Raw genomic sequence first — 22,754 nt, forward strand, 5'->3', positions numbered from 1 at the left:
CGGCAATGCTCAGTGGCTAGAGGATCTGAGGGCAGACCACAGCGACCTCCCTGAACAGGGTCCAGTAACCATCACAGTGGCAGATATCCAAGAAAGGGTCTCCAGTATGAAGAGTTGGACAGCACCAGGGCCCGACATGGTTCACGCCTACTGGCTGAAGAAGCTGACTGCACTCCACGAGCGTCTGGCAGCACAAATGAACCAGCTGCTAGTTAACGAGAGACACCCGGAATGGCTAACTGAAGGCCGGACGGTCCTGATCCCCAAGGACCCCAAGAAGGGACCGGTCCCCTCCAACTACCGACCAATAACCTGCCTCAGTACTACATGGAAGCTCCTGTCAGGCATCATATCGGCTAAGATGAACAGGCACATGGGTCAATACATGAGCGGGACACAGAAAGGAATTGGCAAGAATACCAGAGGCGCAAAACACCAGCTACTGGTAGACAGAACAATCAGCCGAGACTGCAAGACCAGACTGACCAACCTGTGCACTGCCTGGATTGATTACAAGAAGGCCTATGACTCAATGCCCCACAGCTGGATACTGGAATGCCTAGAATTGTACAAGATCAATGGGACCCTAAGAGCCTTCATCAGGAACTCAATGGGGATGTGGCGTACAACACTAGAGGCCAACTCCAAGCCCATAGCACAAGTTACCATCAAGTGCGGGATCTACCAAGGAGATGCTCTGTCCCCACTGCTGTTCTGCATAGGCCTGAACCCCCTCAGTGAGATCATTAACAAGACTGGCTACGGATACCGACTACGGAACGGAGCAGTTGTCAGCCACCTCCTGTACATGGATGACATCAAGCTGTATGCCAAGAGTGAACGAGACATCGATTCATTGATCCACACTACCAGGCTATACAGCAATGACATTGGAATGTCGTTCGGACTGGAGAAGTGTAGTCGGATGGTAACAAAGAGAGGGAAGGTAGTCAGAACTGAGGGGATTGAACTACCAGAAGGCAACATTGCAGACATAGAGGACAGTTACAAGTACCTGGGGATCCCGCAGGCGAATGGGAACCATGAAGAGGCCGCTAGAAAAGCTGCAACCACCAAGTACCTGCAGAGGGTCAGGCAAGTCCTGAGGAGTCAGCTGAATGGTAAGAACAAGATCCGGGCCATCAACACGTACGCCCTGCCCGTGATCAGGTACCCTGCTGGGGTAATAGGCTGGCCAAAGGAGGAGATAGAAGCCACTGACATAAAGACAAGAAAGCTCCTTACCATGCATGGAGGGTTTCACCCCAAATCCAGCACCCTGAGGCTGTACGCTAAGCGGAAGGAAGGGGGCCGGGGACTGGTGAGTGTCAGCACCACAGTCCAGGATGAGACGACGAACATCCAAGAATACATTGGGAAGATGGCCCCAACTGACCGAGTGCTCAGTGAATACCTCAGGCAGCAGAAACCCAAGAAAGAGGAGGGAGACGAGGAACCATCATGGAAGGACAGGCCCCTGCACGGTATGTACCACCGGCAGATAGAGGAGGTGGCTGATATCCAGAAATCCTACCAGTGGCTGGACAAAGCTGGACTGAAAGACAGCACAGAAGCACTAATCATGGCAGCACAAGAACAAGCTCTGAGCACAAGATCCATAGAGGCTGGGGTCTATCACACCAGGCAAGACCCCAGGTGCAGGCTGTGTAAAGATGCCCCAGAGACAATCCAGCACATAACAGCAGGGTGCAAGATGCTAGCAGGCAAGGCATACATGGAACGCCATAACCAAGTGGCCGGCATAGTGTACAGGAACATCTGTGCCGAGTATAACCTGGAAGTCCCGAGGTCAAAATGGGAGATGCCCCCAAGGGTGGTGGAGAATGACCGAGCTAAGATCCTGTGGGACTTCCAGATACAGACGGACAAAATGGTGGTGGCTAACCAACCGGACATAGTGGTGGTAGACAAACAGAAGAAGACGGCCGTAGTGATCGATGTAGCGGTTCCGAATGACAGCAATATCAGGAAGAAGGAACACGAGAAGCTGGAGAAATACCAAGGGCTCAGAGAAGAGCTCGAGAGGATGTGGAGGGTGAAGGTAACAGTGGTCCCCGTGGTAATCGGAGCACTAGGTGCGGTGACTCCCAAGCTAGGCGAGTGGCTCCAGCAGATCCCGGGAACAACATCGGAGATCTCTGTCCAGAAGAGCGCAGTCCTGGGAACAGCTAAGATACTGCGCATATATATATATATATATATATATATATATATATATATATATATGATTCTTGCCTCTACACATCCTGAGGCCGAGTCAGCAGGGAATTTGCACATTAACAGTGCAGTGGATCCTGCTTGTGCCGTGATATTCAGGACTGCAAACCGAGCAGGTTCACTGACTTTCAGCTTGTTGTGTTTGTGGATATATGACTGACTTTAATTATTCACAAAATCCTCACATTCTCTGTAAGATTAAAGTCAACTATTGTACGGCGTATATTTTGAAGTAAAGGCTTTAAAACCAAGTTAGTACAAACATCGCTAATGTCACATAACTTTCCCAACATGTGGCCAACAGTGATGTTTTAATGTTCTTCATTATAAAAACATTTGCGCATAAATAAGTGACATAATATTCAGTACTTACTTCTGAAAGTTTACTCTTCATCCGCTCCGCTTCCGCCGTTTTTTTTTCCCGGCAAAATTGTCCACACCACTGCCGCGCTATGAAGTCTGGGATATGTTGGGCCATGAAGGCTACACCGACCCATCCTTAAAATTCAGGGAAATTAAGGACGCATTTTAGGGCTGCATTTCGAGCAGCCTTTGAATTGGGACAGTCTTTGTCGTGTCGCTGTGACGTAATCGGCCTTAAAATGCGGCCTTTAAGGCTGCAGACCCCAAATCCGGTCATTGGTACTTCCTGGCTTGTGTAGTTACTAGGTAACAAAAGCTCAACACTGCCCCTAGCGTCCTGGAGCACTTCCGTTGTGTTTTGGAATTTGCATGTGTTTTGGAGTTTGCAAGTGTTTTGGAGTTTGCGTGTGTTTTGGAGTTTGTACGTGCTTTGTCTCTAGGGGCCACCGTACATACTTCACATGAAGACCAAAATAGTTCCAAAGTCCAGATCTGAATGAGGGTGGGGGAGGTTCAATTTGCCATGTTGCAACCAGCTTAGCTACTGTCTTGCTAGCTTGTGCTGCGCTCAGTGGATCTGCGCTCGACAGTGGAGCCTAGGCGGAGTAGTCGAATGCAGATCCACTGAGCTCTCAACACAGACAGCATCATCAGAAGAAAAGTTGATAAAATAAATTAAAATTTTGTATTGTTTGATACATATGCGTACCGAACCGAAAGCACTGTATCAAACGGTTCAATATCGATATCGATCGATACTTTTTTTTTTTTTTTTACAACAGGAGTAACAGGAGCAGAAGAGTCTGGAACAGCAGAGAAACAATTTCAGCCATTTGGACTCAGCTCAGCCACTACAGAGGAAAAATGTCTTCAACACAAAAGGTGAGAAAAACATCACAGACAACACAACACTGTTATTGAAACTGTGTGTTCAGCTGCTTGGTTTTTAAAAACCCGTTAACAGCAGCTTTATCTTTTCTATCCTGGGCTCATCCATACAGGGAGTGCAGAATTATTAGGCAAGTTGTATTTTTGAGGAATAATTTTACTATTGAACAACAACCATGTTCTCAATGAACCCAAAAAACACATTAATATCAAACCTGAATGTTTTTGGAAGTAGTTTTTAGTTTGCTTTTAGTTTTAGCTATTTTAGGGGGATATCTGTGTGTGCAGGTGACTATTACTGTGCATAATTATTAGGCAACTTAACAAAAAACAAATATATACCCATTTCAATTATTTATTTTTTACCAGTAAAAGCAATATAACATCTCCACATTCACAAATATACATTTCTGACATTCAAAAACAAAACAAAAACAAATCAGCGACCAACATAGCCACCTTTCTTTGCAAGGACACTCAAAAGCCTGCCATCCATGGATTCTGTCAGTGTTTTGATCTGTTCACCATCAACATTGCGTGCAGCAGCAACCACAGCCTCCCAGACACTGTTCAGAGAGGTGTACTGTTTTCCCTCCTTGTAAATCTCACATTTGATGATGGACCACAGGTTCTCAATGGGGTTCAGATCAGGTGAACAAGGAGGCCATGTCATTAGTTTTGGTTACATCATTGTAATGTGATACTATCACCAGAAGGTGGTGGTAACACACCAGCAATGTGTTTGTTGACATGTTTGATTCCACTGACGGAGGGAGTTTCAGTTTGTTCCACGACTGCATTTCACTCACTGCCTCTGTCACTGCAGGACCAACATGGAGCAAGAAGTCAGCACTCTCAGGAGGCTGACAAACCTCACAGAAGAAAGGGAGAGAAAACGTACAGCTGTGAGTTGTGTGGAAAGTCTTTTACCCAGGCTGGAGCCTTAAAAAGACACCAACTCATCCACAGTGGAGTTAAAGCATACAGCTGTGACATGTGTGGAAAGTCTTTTACCCTGGCTGAAACCTTAAAAAGACACCAACTCATCCACAGTGGATTTAAACCTTACAGCTGTGAGTTGTGTGGAAAGTCTTTTACCCATGCTCAAAGCTTAAAAAGACACCAACTCATGCACAGTGGATTTAAACCTTACAACTGTGAGTTGTGTGGAAAGTCTTTTGCCTGGGCTCAAAGCTTAAAAAGACACCAACTCATGCACAGTGGATTTAAACCTTACAGCTGTGACTTGTGTGGAAAGTCTTTTATTCAGGCTGGAGGCTTAAAAACACACCAACTCATCCACAGTGGAGTTAAAGCATACAGCTGTGACTTGTGTGGAAAGTCTTTTACCCTGGCTGGAGCCTTAAAAAAACACCAACTCATCCACAGTGTAGTTAAACCTTACAGCTGTGACTTGTGTGGAAAGTGGTTTACCCAGGCAGAGAACTTAAAAACACACCAACTCATCCACAGTGGAGTTAAATCTTACAGCTGTGACTTGTGTGGAAAGTCTTTTACCCTGGCTAAAGACTTAAAAAGACACCAACTCATCCACAGTGGAGTTAAATCTTACAGCTGTGACTTGTGTGAAAAGTCTTTTACCCGGGCTGGAGACTTAAAAAGACACCAACTCATCCACAGTGGAGTTAAACCTTACAGCTGTGACTTGTGTGGAAAGTCTTTTACCTGGGCTGGAAACTTAAAAACACACAGAATCATCCACAGTGGAGTTAAACCTTACAGCTGTGACTTGTGTGGAAAGTGGTTTACCCTGGCAGAAAACTTAAAAACACACAAACTCATTCACAGTGGATTTAAACCTTACAACTGTGACTTGTGTGGAAAATCTTTTACTCAGGCTGGAGGCTTAAAAACACACCAACTCATCCACAGTGGAGTTAAACCTTACAACTGTGACTTGTGTGGAAAATCTTTTACTCAGGCTGGAGACTTAAAAAGACACCAACTCATCCACAGTGGAGTTAAAGCGTACAGCTGTGGGTTGTGTGGAAAGTCTTTTGCCCGGGCTGGAGCCTTAAAAAAACACCAACTCATCCACAGTGTAGTTTAAGCACACTACTGTGACTTGTGTGGTAAAGCTTTTGCTCAAAGTCGAAACTTACAGAAGCATCTAGTTACCCACTCTGGAATTAAGGCGTACAGCTGCGATTTTTGTGGAAAAAGGTTCAGTGACAAACAGTACCGAAATATTCACCTACGGATTTACACTGGAAATTATGTTTCCTGCTGTGATCAGTGTGGGAAACTGTTTACAACAGATGCACAGTTACAACGACACATGTTTAGCCACTCTGAGGAGAGACCTTACAAAAGTGAACTGTGTGAGAAGACTTTTAAAGTTCCACATCACCTGAAAAAAACACCAACAGATCCACACCAGAAATTAACTCTACAAGTGCAGTTACTGTGAGGATGTATTGATTTTTTTATCTTGTAATTTTAACCTGATTGTTTGGAACAAGTCTAATCAGTAAACTTATGGAGTTATACTGAATGAACAGTTTGGAAAAATGAAGAGTCATTTTCGCTCGGTAAGCTGAGTGTTATAATGTAAACAGTAAAACGTAGTTGGACATTGGCAGAGATCACTTACGCTGTCATTGTTTAGAAGCAGAGCAACACAGATGGATCCAGTTCTCAACCCTGTCGTCACTGTGGTGGTGGGAAAACGTTTCTCTGTGACCTTTGTGGAAAAACCTCCAATCATCAACGGGACCTTAAACCGCATCAACGTAGACACACTGGAGACAAAATGAACTACTGCAAAGAATGTGGGAGAGGCTTCCACACACCAAGTACATTAAAAATACATGAACTCTTCCACAGTGGGGTTAAAAAGCACATCTGTGACTAGTGTGGGTCATCCTTCACCACTGCACGTGAGCTTAACGAACAAGAATGAGCAAATCCACACAGGAGAGACACCATACAAGTGCAGACACTGTGACAAAAACTTCTCACAATCAGGTCATCGTAACAAACATGATTGTACACACATGGAAGCGAACTTCAGCTCTGACCAGTGTGACAAGAGCTTCAGGAATCTCAGTTCATACTCCAAACACAAACGATTCCACGCTGTAAATAAACTGTTTCACTGTTACCAATGTGCAAAAACATTCACTTCATTATCTGCTCTGTGCAAACATCAGCCTGATCATGTAGGACTGAAATCACTGGATCACAATGAATCTGAAGAGAGAGAAAGATCCTCTTCTGGCTTCAGGGTTGGACTTAAAAACCTTGAGATCAGGCTCCACAGAGTTCAGATGGAATCTCATGTAAAGAGTGTCAGCTGATGTCACATTTGGATCTGATGAGGTAGCTCTGATTTCTGGACCTGCAGTGAATAATCCTGAATGTTACATTTAGGAAGCTGCATGTATAGATATGTACATCTATACATGCAGCTTCTCTGTCACTGTCACTACATGCAGGGCGATCAAAATTACTGATATAGATATATATCAATTTCTTTCATTTGAACTTTCTTAGTTTTTCCAAAATTAACTTCTTTTTTTTAAATCTATTCATTTCAAAGAAATGTTAAACGTTAAAAACGGCAGCACACATAAGGACCCTTTAAATAATTCAAATTCTATTAAACATCTATTTTTGGCTCCTCCTTTCACTTTAGTGTATTTACTGTATCGTTGAAGTCCACATGTTGTTTTAATGAAATCATTTTGATCCACATGTTCTGCAGCTGTTTTCTTGTTGATTTGAAGTTTGCATTATGAAATCCTGATAATGTTAAAGCGTTAGTTATATTTGATGAACTCTGTGTAAAGTTTGTCTTATTAAACAGTTTGGTGTGAAAAATAAAGAAATGGTCTCAGAACAAGAAGTTTGAGCCCTGATTTCATATTCAAACTAGAGGGAGTGCAGAATTATTAGGCAAGTTGTATTTTTGAGGAATAATTTTATTATTGAACAACAACCATGTTCTCAATGAACCCAAAAAACTCATTAATGGTAAATGGCCTGTATTTATATAGCGCTTTACTAGTCCCTAAGGACCCCAAAGCGCTTTACATATCCAGTCATCCACCCATTCACACACACATTCACACACTAATATCAAAGCTGAATGTTCGTGGAAGTAGTTTTTAGTTTGTTTTTAGTTTTAGCTATTTTAGGGGGATATCTGTGTGTGCAGGTGACTATTACTGTGCACAATTATTAGGCAACTTAACAAAAAACAAATATATACCCATTTCAATTATTTATTTTTACCAGTGAAAGCAATATAACATCTCCACATTCACAAATATACATTTCTGACATTCAAAAACAAATCAGCGACCAATATAGCCACCTTTCTTTGCAAGGACACTCAAAAGCCTGCCATCCATGGATTCTGTCGGTGTTTTGATCTGTTCACCATCAACATTGCGTGCAGCAGCAACCACAGCCTCCCAGACACTGTTCAGAGAGGTGCACTGTTTTCCCTCCTTGTAAATCTCACATTTGATGATGGACCACAGGTTCTCAATGGGGTTCAGATCAGGTGAACAAGGAGGCCATGTCATTAGTTTTTCTTCTTTTATACCCTTTCTTGCCAGCCACGCTGTGAAGTACTTGGACGCGTGTGATGGAGCATTGTCCTGCATGAAAATCATGTTTTTCTTCAAGGATGCAGACTTCTTCCTGTACCACTGCTCAAGGCTGGACTGGGACAAAAAATCAGCCCGGGCATTTTGACTAGAGAACGGCCGACCAGGATAAAAATTGAAAATGTGACGTCATTCAGGGGTAAAACCGCAAAGGATTCTGGGAACTTGTGGCAAGAGGTGCTAGCGCACGCAGGCTTTCAATTGAGCTCAGTTACACAGCAATAAAAAAATGGCAAGAAGCTGTTGTAACTGCAATAGCCGGTCGCATGACAGCCACGGAAAGCCGACGGGTAAAGAGATCCTTTTTTTTTTTTTTTTATCGGATTACGTCGTTGAAGATAAATTTTTTAAGCCATGTTTCTGAAGTAAGAGCTGATGGTCTGGATATACCAAATATAACGTCTCAGAACACTCCAGCTCACATGTTAGTCTGCTCCATTCCCACAAAGGTCAGTTTTGTAGTAGTTAATACGTCATTTTTCTTAACATAATTGGTGATATAGGTTACAAGCAAGTCTGGCGCTGAACAGAAATTGTCGCGCTATGCTCCTTTGTTTATTGTGCATAAATAGTGAATTGTCCTGACACAATATTGCGTTTCGCTTCTGTTATTACCATGGTACACTGACAAAAACATATTCTTTTATTCACAGGATAAAACAGTTGTTTTGTATCACTAATTGTCCAGTGCGATTACAGCATACAGTATTATTGTCACTGCTACATTTCTGTGATGCTACCAGAAATTATTTCCACTACTAATTAATTACCGTTGAGCTCAAAGGTTATATTAATAAACTGTTAACGAATGTGTATTTATGAAGACGATTTGTGAGACTGGTAAACTTTGTTCGTACGATGGTCTTTCGTTCTACACGGTGCGTTTCAAGGTCCTGTACCCATCCGTCGGTAAACTGGTCCTGGGCTTGTTGCAGTGACCTGAAGTTACTAAACTTCATGAGTGTATGCACTCACTCCAAGAAGCGTATAATTATAAATATGAGCGTGGTGAAAGTTGGGCAGCACGCTAATGTATTTTGTCCACTCTGTGTGCTCGTAAGGGTCTGACCCTTTCACTCCTTTGATTTTTTCCTCGTATCTTTTCTTTGACTTTTCGTCGAGTATGTTTTTGTACGGACCGGCATTGTTCTCCTTCGTTTTGTACATTCCTTTTTTGTGCGGCAAAGAAAAAACAAGAAGGTATTGGAACCGGAGAATGAACGTTTTGCGGTGCTGCAAATGCTTGCATTTGATGCAGTACTTGGATTGTTATGCCACGAGTTCCCGGCATGCAATGCGCGAAAATCACGTGATTGCTAAACAAGGGGGAGGGTGCATCCAGCCTCCTCGGTTGTAATTGGTCCAGCCCAGAGTCGATCATGACCAATTGGCCAATCCAACACCTTTCATTATATATACCCTTCCTAAAAAAAAAAAAAAAAAATCCATCGGCCCATAAAAACAAAAAATCGCCAGCGGCCCACCGGGCAAATGCCCGGTATGCCCGATGGCCAGTCCAGCTATGCCACTGCTTGAAGAAGGTGTCTTCCAGAAACTGGCAGTAGGACTGGGAGTTGAGCTTGACTCCATCCTCAACCCGAAAAGGCCCCACAAGCTCATCTTTGATGATACCAGCCCAAACCAGTACTCCACCTCCACCTTGCTGGCGTCTGAGTCGGACTGGAGCTCACTGCCCTTTACCAATCCAGCCACGGGCCCATCCATCTGGCCCATCAAGACTCACTCTCATTTCATCAGTCCATAAAACCTTAGAAAAACCAGTCTTGAGATATTTCTTGGCCCAGTCTTGACGTTTCAGCTTGTGTGTCTTGTTCAGTGGTGGTCGTCTTTCAGCCTTTCTTACCTTGGCCATGTCTCTGAGTATTGCACACCTTGTGCTCTTGGGCACTCCAGTGATGTTGCAGCTCTGAAATATGGCCAAACTGGTGGCAAGTGGCATCTTGGCAGCTGCACGCTTGACTTTTCTCAGTTCATGGGCAGTTATTTTGCGCCTTGGTTTTTCCACACGCTTCTTGCGACCCTGTTGACTATTTTGAATGAAACGCTTGATTGCTCGATGATCACGCTTCAGAAGCTTTGCAATTTTGAGACTGCTGCATCCCTCTGCAAGATATCTCACTATTTTTGACTTTTCTGAGCCTGTCAAGTCCTTCTTTTGACCCATTTTGCCAAAGGAAAGGACGTTGCCTAATAATTATGCACACCTGATATAGGGTGTTGATGTCATTAGACCACACCCCTTCTCATTACAGAGATGCACATCACCTAATATGCTTAATTGGTAGTAGGCTTTCGAGCCTATACAGCTTGGAGTAAGACAACATGCATGAAGAGGATGATGTGGACAAAATACTCATTTGCCTAATAATTCTGCACTCCCTGTAATTTAACTGTTTTCGGTGGTACATGTGGAGGTTTATCAGGGAGGAGACTTGGCTGTTCTCCACTCACACTGGCTGAAATGGTGAAAATGCTGTTATCATAGGATGAAATGAGGATTTGTTCCTCATTAACGAGTTGGGGGCACAAAAAATACTTTTCTTTCTTATTCTCATTTAAAATATCTAGCTTTTATTAAATAATTATCTGAATCTTGCGAACAAAGTTTTTATCTGACGTAAAATGTATAGAAATCATACATATACCAACAAGACAGTGTACATCACTGTCACAACAGCATTTGTTTTCATTCAAAGGCTTTTTGGCTTTAATACCTGGTGGGCCGGTCTCTAGTCAAAATGCCCAATTTTTTTTGTCCCAGTCCAGCAGTGTCACCATGCCAGCTGACTGTATGTCATCATCAGCTAGTGTTGTTCTTTATACATCAATATTACCAAAGTTTACCATAAGGCAGCATAGAAAGTATTTACTTGCTTTCAGGTTTTATTCAAATGTTAGTCTTTTCAGTTGTTTCTCCACTTTTTTCCTGTTTTAAAAATCAAACAGCAGTTTGTAATAAGATTATCTTCTTTTTTTAACAGGCAGATAAAGTTTTGCATTGGCATTGGCTAATTTGCCAATTGTATGTTAAATATTCAAAAATGTTTTTGCTCAAAACATATGTGCACTATATGTCAGTAAAAATACTATGCAAATATTGCTGTCCTTGAATGCTGAGTAAACACTGACAAAGCACTGATTGTGTCTCTTGTACTTTATCAACGCAGTGTCTAAAAACTTTGCACCGTAGTGGTTAAAATCTCATTCTAATAAGAGTTAAAAGCGCATTCGGTTATTAGGTTTACAGGGTTACTGAATTATGGTTAATGGTTGGTAGAATTTTTTTTTAACATTATCTGCCAATTACATCTGCCACCCTTCTCCAAATCTGTGCCCCTACCTGGCCCCCCCAACAAAAATTTTCTAGACACACACACACCACTGCTTGGTGGGTATGCAAGTGAAGAGAGAGACTACATCAAAGGACACAATGGTTTCATCTGGATCCAAGGTAAGTAAAAACGGCAAAAACGAAACAACCAGGTCGCTGGACACACCGCTCCTGTGTCAGCGGAGAGCAGGCACACTTTGCTCCCTCTCCCCCACTCTTATGTTTCGGTGTTGCACTGACACTTTGGGGGTTGTTAAGTTGTTTACATATTAATTATATACATTTTTTTGTTTTTGTTGTTGAGAATTTTAATTGTAATTTTTGTATTATAGTTTATAAATAGTATTTGTTTTAATTTGTGTACTGGTTTGCGTGCACTTAAGATTTAAAAAAAAAAAAAAAAAAAGATCGCCACCAGGGCAGACCCGATGGCATTTTCATGCTTCGCAGCATCATTTATTCTTACAATAATCACACGGTTGCTGTAACAGTACATTCAACGGCTTCAGCTCTCCCGCTGGCAGCCGTACACATCACCACCACCAACCCTGCAGCGGCATCGCAGAACACACCCTGCCACATACCCCCCTCGCCCGCTTCACCTCACCTCGCGAGCAGGCGAGGGAATTGGCCCGGACCATCGGCGCCCCATGCCCTAGCCCAGCGACGGGGAAGTGTCCACTCTGGCGGTCGCCCGCGCCTCCAGCGGAAGCCCCGGAGCTGGCCTGATGGCCACCCATATGGCAAGCAGCGGTGGCGCAGTAGGCGTGGAAGTGAGCTGGGGTTCACAGGTAGCTGGGCAGACGGCCGGCACGCAGGACTGTGCAGCCTGCGTGCCGAAGTGGACAGCATGCACCCCCGCGCACCTCGACCTCCGTCTCCAGCTTGGCAGGCGCGCCAGCCTCCGGCTCACCCCAAGCCGTGCGCTGTCCACCCTTACAGTGATCACACGGTTGCTGTAACAGTAGCCTACATTCAACGGCTGCAACCCTCCTGCTGCCAGCTGTACACATCAACACCAAAAACAACAACAGCACAAGCAGCGCACAGGTTTTAAGCCGGCGAGGCATCATTGTAGATGCCGTGAAGGTGAGTCCATCTCATCTGCAGTGGCATCGCAGACCACGAGCCGCAACAATAATAAAAAAAAATTATTTAATTATGAATAAATAATTTCTCCTAATTATGTCCTGGGTTTTAACTAATTAATTATACCAAAGGAAACATCACACAAACACTTAAGGTCATGAAAATTAATTGCGATTTAGCAATTCAATGAGGCATCCACCTTATTTATTGAAAAGTATCGTATCAGTATTGGTATCGGCGATACTGGCCCGAATTTACTTGGTATCGGATCGATACCAAAATATGCAGTATCGCACACCACTAGTGTTTGGGAGTTCCCTTTCAGTCGATTCACTCGGTACAACACATAAGCATGGGATATCACGCCCTCGTGTGTCCTGGCTGAAGAAACCTTTAATCACGCCTTTAAGGCAGATGACGTGTGATGACACGCGCACGGCCCTGCCTGCACATATAGCCGCTGTCATCACAGTCATCCCTCAGTTCGATAGCCGCTCTTCACCAAGCCAAACTGCTCAGTGGGGCCACCTTGTGTTGTACCTCGTTCCTCTCCTTCAGGGAACAGAAGTTATAGACATAACTATTCGTTCCCTTTCAGTCGATTCACTCGGTACAACACATAAGTATGGGACATATATACACGCCCCACAGAGCAGCCACCAAACCGGAATCGGACCACCACATCCTTAGTGAGTGGTAGACCCAGCAGAAAGGACAGCATGAGCCACCGAAGGGGCTGTAGCATCCAACCGATAAAACTGCACAAAAGTGTGCGTTGATGCCCAACTAGCTGCCGCACAAATATCAGCTACAGGCACCTCTTTAAAAAGAGCCCATGAGGTTGCCATCCCCCTGGTGGAATGAGCTCTGACCCCGTGGGGCAAAGCAAGACCACCGGTGCTGTATGCCAGTGAGATAGCTTCTATAATCCAGTGGGACAGCCTCCGTTTGGACAGAGCTCTACCTCTATTTGGATCAGCGAAGCAGACAAACAGCTGGTCACATAAACGCACATTCTGAGTGCGCTCAATGTAGGTGCGTAGCACACGCACTGGACAAAGAGAATGCATCCTCCTCTGCTCCTCAGATGCAAAAGGAGGGGAGCAAAAGCTCAGCAACTCAAACTCCATTGAGCTAGAAGATGCAGGCATGATCTTGGGAAAATAGGCAGCATTTGGATGCAATACGACCTTGTGGCCATCAGAAGAGAACTGTGTGCACGAGGGATGCACAGAGAGCGCATGAAGGTCACCCACTCGCTTTGCCGAAGCCAAAGCGAGAAGTAATGCAGTCTTATATGAAAGAAATTTAATATCCACAGACTCAATGGGTTCAAACGGGGGGCTACAAAGGGCCTCCAGCACCAAAGACAAGTCCCAAGCAGGCACACTGGACTTAAGCACGGGCCTCAGCCGGCGAACTCCTTTCAGAAAGCGTATGGCGAGGGGATGTGCACCTAGTGTCACCCCGTCAGAACCAATATGACAAGCAGATATACAGTGGGGCAAAAAAGTATTTAGTCAACCACCGATTGTGCAAGTTCCCCCACTTAAAATGATGACAGAGGTCAGTAATTTGCACCAGAGGTACACTTCAACTGTGAGAGACAGAATGTGAAAAAAAAAATCCATGAATTCACATGGTAGGATTTGTAAAGAATTTATTCGTAAATTAGGGTGGAAAATAAGTATTTGGTCACCTCAAACATGGAAAATCTCTGGCTCTCACAGACCTGTAACGTCTTCTGTAAGACGCTTTTCTGTCCCTCACTCGTTACCTGTATGAATGGCACCTGTTTGAACTCATCATCTCTATAAAAGACACCTGTCCACAGCCTCAAACAGTCAGACTCCAAACTCCGCCATGGCCAAGACCAAAGAGCTTTCGAAGGACACCAGGAAAAGTATTGTAGACCTGCACCAGACTGGGAAGAGTGAATCTACAATAGGCAAGCAGCTTGGTGTGAAAAAATCAACTGTGGGAGCAATCATCAGAAAATGGAAGACATACAAGACCACTGATAATCTCCCACGATCTGGGGCTCCACGCAAGATCTCATCCCGTGGGGTCAAAATGATCATGAGAACGGTGAGCAAAGATCCCAGAACCACACGGGGGGACCTGGTGAATGACCTGCAGAGAGCTGGGACCAAAGTAACAAAGGTCACCATCAGTAACACACTACAACGGCAGGGAATCAAATCCCGCAGTGCCAGATGTGTTCCGCTGCTGAAGCCAGTGCATGTCCAGGCCCGTCTGAAGTTTGCCAGAGAGCACATGGATGATACAGCAGAGGATTGGGAGAATGTCATGTGGTCAGATGAAACCAAAGTAGAACTTTTTGGTATAAACTCAACTCGTCGTGTTTGGAGGACGAAGAATACCGAGTTGCATCCCAAGAACACCATACCTACTGTGAAGCATGGGGGTGGAAACATCATGCTATGGGGCTGTTTTTCTGCCAAGGGGACAGGACGACTGATCCGTGTTAAGGACAGAATGAATGGGGCCATGTATCGTGAGATTTTGAGCCAAAACCTCCTTCCATCAGTGAGAACTTTGAAGATGAAACGCGGCTGGGTCTTCCAACATGACAATGATCCAAAACACACCGCCCGGGCAACAAAGGAGTGGCTCCGTAAGAAGCATTTGAAAGTCCTGGAGTGGCCTAGCCAGTCTCCAGACCTCAACCCCATAGAAAATCTGTGGCAGGAGTTGAAAGTCCGTGTTGCTCGGTGACAGCCCCAAAACATCACTGCTCTCGAGAAGATCTGCATGGAGGAATGGGCCAAAATACCAGCTACTGTGTGTGCAAACCTGGTAAAGACCTATAGTAAACGTTTGACCTCTGTTATTGCCAACAAAGGTTATGTTACAAAGTATTGAGTTGTATTTTTGTTATTGACCAAATACTTATTTTCAACCCTGATTTACGAATAAATTCTTTACAAATCCTATCATGTGAATTCATGGATTTTTTTTCACATTCTGTCTCTCACAGTTGAAGTGTACCTCTGGTGCAAATTACTGACCTCTGTCATCATTTTAGGTGGGGGAACTTGCACAATCGGTGGCTGACTAAATACTATTTTGCCCCACTGTAAATGTGTTAAAGTATAACATGTTTATTAAATTACTATTTCTGTTTTTCTTTTAATTAAGTAGATGTCATGTAAGAACTTTAATAAGTTGCTCTTGTTTATGATCATCATTTAGATTTATGTTTCACAAAAACCATTCAGTCTGTATGTCGTGTTGCATGAGTAAGACAACAAATCAACAAGAAACACACTCAGGGAGTGTGTGAGTTATCTGATATCAAATAAAATTTCCATCTGTGCACAAATGTTTTTAAAGAGTGATTTAAAAACATTTAAATTTAATGTCTCTTTTCATTCATTTCTGTCTCTCTCTCTCTCTCTTGTGATTGTTGACATGACTGAAACTCTACCTTAATTTTTGATATGTATGTTTTTTGAACACATGACCTTTTCCCTATTTTCTTAATAACAATGCCTTTGTTGTAAAGCTACACAAAATTAACATGCTACATTCATCCAAGGTGATGAAATTCTTTGACAGTTGCTATATATAGTACACTTTATGTCAACACAGTCAAAAGTTTGGACACACTGTCACGGATTTGCTGTGTGGGTAGGCAAGATGTGGAGCAGGCACGTGCAGAGGGGGGGGGGCTAGAGGGGCTTGAGCACCCGCCCCTTTCCTGATGGGTGCCCAAAGTGCCCTTTTGTTGAGGCAACTTTTTAAAAAAAAATCTTTTTATTTTATTTTTATTTTTTTTATGTGTGTGTGTGTGTGTGTGTGTGTGTGCGTGCGGAGTCCTGTCTGTGCCCCTCAACAATAATATTTAACTATTAATCACAGTTTTGCTAAATAAAAGGATCTTCTTGCATCAGTCACATGATCACATTTAACCAATGATCGCCCTTGACGGCAGAACGCGCTGGTTACGAGCCGGGAAAGAGCTCACAAAGAGCACGCGCATTTTTAGCGGTCCAGACCTGTAGAAGAAACACAAGTTAACTCAGAGACACAGACTGATGCGACAAAACCAGTAAGTAGGTGTACCGCGTACACTGTAGTGTGTAGCACACAGGAGTATTAGCTTATTACGTACACGTTGGTAAGCTGTCTTGTGGCAACTGACGAACTGAAACAAACGAGCGTGCTGTGTGTGCAACAGCGCGACAAACGTTACCTGTCCTTTTATTAACTGCACAAGTAGTGCTGGTCACAGCTGCTGGCTACCTGTGTAAGGCTGTCATGGGTCTGTAGCTCTGTCACCGTTTTAGGGAACATATTTAGTTTTAAAGTATTCAGAACATATTTAGTTTTAAAGTAAGTTTCCGGGCTTTTCCTGCCTTTCTGGAGGGATTATATTTCACTAAAAAACGATCTAATATGCATGTCCACATAATAATTATTATAATTATAATATATTAAAAACACACGCTGTATTTTAAAGAACATACATTAAGAAGCAGATTATATTAGATTTACATTTTAAATAAGACAAAATTTGGATTTTACAGCAGTAAAATGATTGTATCTCTACAGTTTAAAAATGTAATAAGATTTGCCCCTGCACAGAGTGGATAGTGAAACAAATGAAATCATCATAAATACATTATTTCATATTTATTACTTCCCCCTCCTCATTGCTTTATTATTGTAGCTCTAGTAATAAATAATAATGTAAGGATTCTGGATCAGCACCATGATGCCCATAGTATATACAGTATTCTGAAGAAGGTCTAAAATGTCACTGTGTGTGCATGTGTGTGTTTTATTTAGATGGATTTTTAAAAAAAATATTACTCATGATATAACATTGTCCAGACATGCCTGGTAAGGACATGAGGAGGAAACAGTAGGAGCTGTGTGAGGCTACTAAAGGCAGGGCTATAACATTTTTCTGTCATCATTTTATTATAGATTAAGTGCAAGAGTTGTTAGGTGTGGATAATTAGATTATAGTTTATTGCAATAGCAAGTTGTGCCTTGTTCTCACATAGCAAGTGGGAGAGTGATATATGAAATGATGGGATGGAAGGAAGAAGAGAAGCAAAGAGTGATTCACAGGCAGAGCCTAAATTATTTCTCACAGTTTTTTATTGCCTTATGGTTCCAAGCGCTGTCACCAATCTTTGCATTTTGTTATTATCTCATGACACTTGTTTAATCAGCTACCACCTCTCCTGTGGACTTTTTAATGTCTACAGTCTCAGATCAACACAGCCCTGCCCTTCCTATATTAGATTCTTGATGAATGTGTGTTGTTGTTATTCAGCCTGGTTCAATGTGCCCCTTTTTAACTTTGAGCACCCGCCCCTTTAAACCTCTCTGCACGGCCCTGATGTGGAGTCAAATGCAGGACTCAATGAAAAATTGAAAAAATGGACTCTACACATGTTTTATAGTTTAGATTCCTGAAAGTAGCCACCCTTTGTTTTCTTGATATCGCTGCAAACCCTTGGCCTTCTCTCAATAAGTTTCATGATGTATTCACCTGAAATGGTTTTTCACTTCATAGATGTGCCTTATCAGGATTCATTTGTGAAATTTCTTGCCTCCTTGAGATGAGATCATCAGTTGTGTTGTGCAGAAGTCAGGTTGGTACACAGCTGACTTCTGACTGATACACCCTAAATATTGCACGGTTAAAAATAACCCAATTTGTAACCCAATGCTGGGTCAAATATTGTTGTTGTTTCAACTTAACAGGGTTGGGTTACTGGTTTGACCCAGCACTCTGGGTTAGGATAACTATCCAAAAATTGGGTTAAATTGACCAATAACCAACTTGAGGTTAATAAAATTGGGTCGAAACTCAAAACCTATCACTAGTGTTATATTACCTTTAGCATTTAGGTTAAGATTTCTACTTACTATAAAATTCAGCATATAAAAACTAGATTCAAAACAGATTTTCTCAAAAATACGTTTATTGCCATATGATACATAGAACATACAGCAAACTTCATACAAAATATATCAATGAAAGTAAAATGCAAGTAAAAAAAAAATGTACCAAAAAATATATATAATTTATTATATCGATTACTTCAAATCAGTCTTTGGTTACAGCACATGTTAATACACATGAAGACATGCTATGTAAAGTCAGCTCTGTTTTAGAACAAATTACATGTAAAAACTCTTAACTTTAAAAAACTGAAGAATTTATGATTTTTTCAGTACTTAACATCTGTGTTGGTCAAGTTACTTGAAAAAAGTAATCAGTAACTAATTACTGATTACTCCCCCCAAAAAGTAATCCCGTTACTTTACTGATTACTTATTTTCAAAAGTAATTAATTACTTAGTTACTTAGTTACTTTTTAAAAACACGATTTACAACCTGAAGAGGTGATAAAGCGATAGATCTTTCAGCCCAATTCTACTTTTTCTACATAATCCATCATACAAAATGTAATCAAATGGAAAAGTCTCTTTTTTTAAACTTGTTTTATCAGTTTTAATCCTTTAACTTTATGCATCAAATAAATATTAAATTATATGCACCATTCTCTGACTTGAAGAACTTAGTTTAATATTTAAACTTATTTTCTGCACATTCCAGCACATAAAATAAAATATTTTTTGTGTTTACACTCACTCTTTCAAATAGATGCAAGTAAAACACAGCAGAAAATAAATAAAGTCAAAGACTCAGTGGTCGTTTTGCTCTATTTTCACCTGTAAAGCAGGACTGGGGGTAGGCGGAGGTTTACCCTGGTGCAGGTGTGCTGCGGTCAGTTGACGAATCCGCGAGTTTCTCTGTGAGTTTCCCATTACGTCGTTGCGCACTCGGTGCTTGCTTGAAAGTTTAGGGGGGTTTTTTCGCTGTAAAAAGTTTTCTTCCCACGCACAACGGACGCTAATGTTTTTGTCACTTTTTATGGAATCAAACTCAAAATAAGGTCAGTATTTCCAAGCTTTAAACGCTGCACGCTCATACTCGCTCCCACAATCGATATATGATCCATTGTTGATCTGGACACAGCTGTTGTCACCAACGGCGCACTTGCTTACGTCACTGTCATGAGACATTCTCGCAAAAAAATCACGGTTTTAGTAACGCAGTAACGCAGCGTTCCTACGGGAAAGTAACGGTAATCTAATTACCGATTTTGCAATAGTAATCCCTTACTTTACTCGTTACTTGAAAAAAGTAATCAGATTACAGTAACGCGTAACGCGTTACTGCCCATCTCTGCTTAACATACATCAACACTTGGCAAGACTTAGAAAAGTGGCAAGAGGGAATCTCCTTCTCAGATAATTTCATGCACCTTTATGAGCAACATTTTACGCTTCCATCATAGCTAAATGAGCTCTCACTCGATTTGTCATATTCAGTGTTGGGAATAACGCATTATTAAGTAACGCGTTACAGTAACTACGTTATTATTGTGGTAACGAGCACGGTAACTAGTTATTATGCCAAAATCAGGAACGCGTTAGTCGTTACTGGGATTTAGATAGGGTCGTTACTCGTTACTTCGTGTGGTGGCTGTCGCGGAGCTTCCACAGATGCAGTAACATTAGCAAGTGGTGGAAGCCAGCAGGTGGATGAAGGAAAAGGGAGGCAAGAGGAGAGACCCGAAGCGGCCGCCGGTCCGAGTGTGAACTGAACTTCAGGTAAGAAGTTATGACCTGCAGTCTCTCTGGGTCAGATATAAACCAAGTTTAGGTGCAGTTTATTTTCGTTGTGCTGACTTTTTCCGTACTGCGTGCTAGCTAGCATGAGGGAGTTTCTATACAGCTGGGTGGGTGCTATGAAGTTAATGGTACGCTGGAGCCACTATCAGGGACAAACAGAGACTGCAGCGTGTTGTGCGCTCTGCTGAGAAGGTGATTGGCTGCAGACTCCCATCTCTGCAGGACCTGTACACCTCCAGGACACTGGGGCGTGCAGCTCGGATCTCAGCTGACCCTTCTCACCCTGGACACAGTCTGTTTGACCTGCTCCCCTCAGGCAGGAGGCTCCGGTCCATTCGCACCAGAACCTCTCGCCATAAGAACAGTTTCTTCCCCTCTGCTGTTGAACACATGAACAATAACCATAAGACTGTTCCCACCACTAACACATGACCCTACGCTGTGTTCACTGCATCATTCAATGTTTGGCACTGATCACCACCTGCACTCATGTACATATCTATCTACTTAGCACTTTTAATTCTTATTCTTATTTTTATTTTAATGTCTATTTTAGCGTAATTTATGAAAGTATGTTTGCACTGAAGCACCGCAGCAATTTCCTAATGTTGTAAACCTGCTCAACATTTGGCAATAAAACCCTTTCTGATTCTGATTCTGATTCTGATGATGTTGCACTTTATTTTGTTCATAAGTTATTAGAGTTGCCAACCGTCCAGTCTTGTATTCAGAGAAAATATTACGCGTTTCTTATTGAGGTGAAAAGGAACAGTTTGTCCCCTAATTCAGCTACAATGAAAAAGGCACAAAGCTGGAGTTATTCTGTGTCTTTACGCTGCACAGCTGCCTCTTCTTCTTTCATTCTCCCCCCTCCCTCTCCCGTTTCTACTTCAATCATGAAAACTGATCAGTGATCAGCTGATCGGCTCTCTTGTTTGTTTATCGCCCACTTTGCGCCAAAAGAGGAAACCAGCGGATGTCGCGCTAAACCGGGGCGACCGTGGCTCAGGGGGTTGGGAAGCGTATCTGTAACCGGAAGGTCGCCGGTTCGATCCCCGGGCTCTCTGTCCTGGTCGTTGTGTCCTTGGGCAAGACACTCTACCCTACAGCCTACTGGTGTTGGCCAGAGGGGCCGATGGCGCGATATGGCAGCCTCGCTTCTGTCAGTCTGCCCCAGGGCAGCTGTGGCTACAACCGTAGCTGCCTCCACCAGTGTGTGAATGTGGGAGTGAATGAATAGTGGCATTGTAAAGCGCTTTGGGTGCCTTGAAAAGCGCTATATAAATCCAATCCATTATTATTATTAAACAACAGCAGCACGTTTAAGCTTGATCAGCTGTTGTTAGAATTTATTTAATATTAATTTCTAGTATCAGCTGATGTTTGCTGGAGCCATCCATCCATCCATCCATCTTCATCCGCTTTATCCGGGGCCGGGTCGCGGGGGCAGCAGCCTAAGCAAAGAGGCCCAGACCTCCCTCTCCCCAGCCACCTCCTCCAGCTTATCCGGGGGAACACCAAGGCGTTCCCAGGCCAGCCGAGAGATATAATCTCTCCAGCGTGTCCTGGGTCTGCCCCGGGGCCTCCTCCCGGTGGGACATGCCTGGAACACCTCACCCAGGAGGCGCCCAGGGGGCATCCTTGTCAGATGCCCGAACCACCTCAGCTGGCTCCTTTCGATGTGGAGCAGCAGCTGCTCTACTCTGAGCCCCTCCCGGATGGCCGAACTTCTCACCCTATCTCTAAGGGAGAGGCCAGCCACCCTTCGGAGGAAGCTCATTTCTGCCGCTTGTATCCGCGATCTCGTTCTTTCGGTCACTACCCACAGCTCGTGGCCATAGGTGAGGGTAGGGACGTAGATCGACCGGTAAATTGAGAGCTTCGCTTTTACACTCAGCTCCCTCTTCACCACGACGGACCGGTGCAGCGTCCGCATTACTGCAGCCGCAGCCCCAATCCGTCTGTCGATCTCCGGCTCTCTTCTCCCATCACTCGATGCTGGAGCCACAGCTGCAAAAAAGCTGCTGGTCATGATATGGTTTGGTTATCTGGTGAGAGGGAAACATGAAGATGAAACCAGGAGATGTCCTTACTGGATCATCAGAGCTGAACAGGTGATGGAGAAACAGGTTTACCTTTTAGGTGACATGAATGAGTTGAAGGGAAGTTATGAACTGTTTCTGAGAGACAAATAACCCCAGGATCCTTTTTTAGGTAGCTGACAGCTGGTAACTGTGCAGGGGCGGATCTAGCAAAGTGTTGCCAGGGGGCCAGGTAGGGCATTAACAGGGAAAGGGGGGGACAAAGAAATACTTTTCTTTCTTATTCTCATTTAAAATGTCTGGCTTTTAATAAATAATTATCTGAATCTTACAACAAACGATTGATAGATTAATGCATATATACCATCAGAACAGTGTGCATCACTGTCACAACAGTGTTTGTTTTCATTCAAAGGCTTTATGATTTTTCCTATAATGGTGGTCTCTAGTCAAAATGCC

The 22,754-nt window shown here is 43.2% G+C and overlaps 1 protein-coding gene across 3 annotated transcripts in view; it reads left to right on the forward strand.

The window, feature by feature from the left end:
- The window catches only part of LOC308392795 (uncharacterized protein), a 67,022-nt gene that overhangs the window by 14,240 nt on the left and 30,028 nt on the right, over positions 1-22,754 (forward strand). For 2 of the 3 annotated variants that reach the window (XM_080876045.1, XM_080876044.1), the window contains exon 2: positions 3,384-3,483. Coding sequence is in view for 1 of the 3 variants with exons in the window: in XM_080876043.1 (XP_080732169.1) it covers positions 3,466-3,483; positions 4,316-5,560 (1,263 nt within the window). In the remaining 2 variants the exon portion in view is untranslated. Of the gene's footprint in view, positions 1-3,383; positions 3,484-4,315; positions 11,283-22,754 lie in introns of those variants that run through there. The other variant, XM_080876043.1, reaches the window with a different exon arrangement.

This window comes from Rhamphochromis sp. 'chilingali' (assembly GCF_963969265.1).
Source record: "Rhamphochromis sp. 'chilingali' genome assembly, chromosome: 1".
Lineage (NCBI taxonomy): Eukaryota > Metazoa > Chordata > Actinopteri > Cichliformes > Cichlidae > Rhamphochromis > Rhamphochromis sp. 'chilingali'.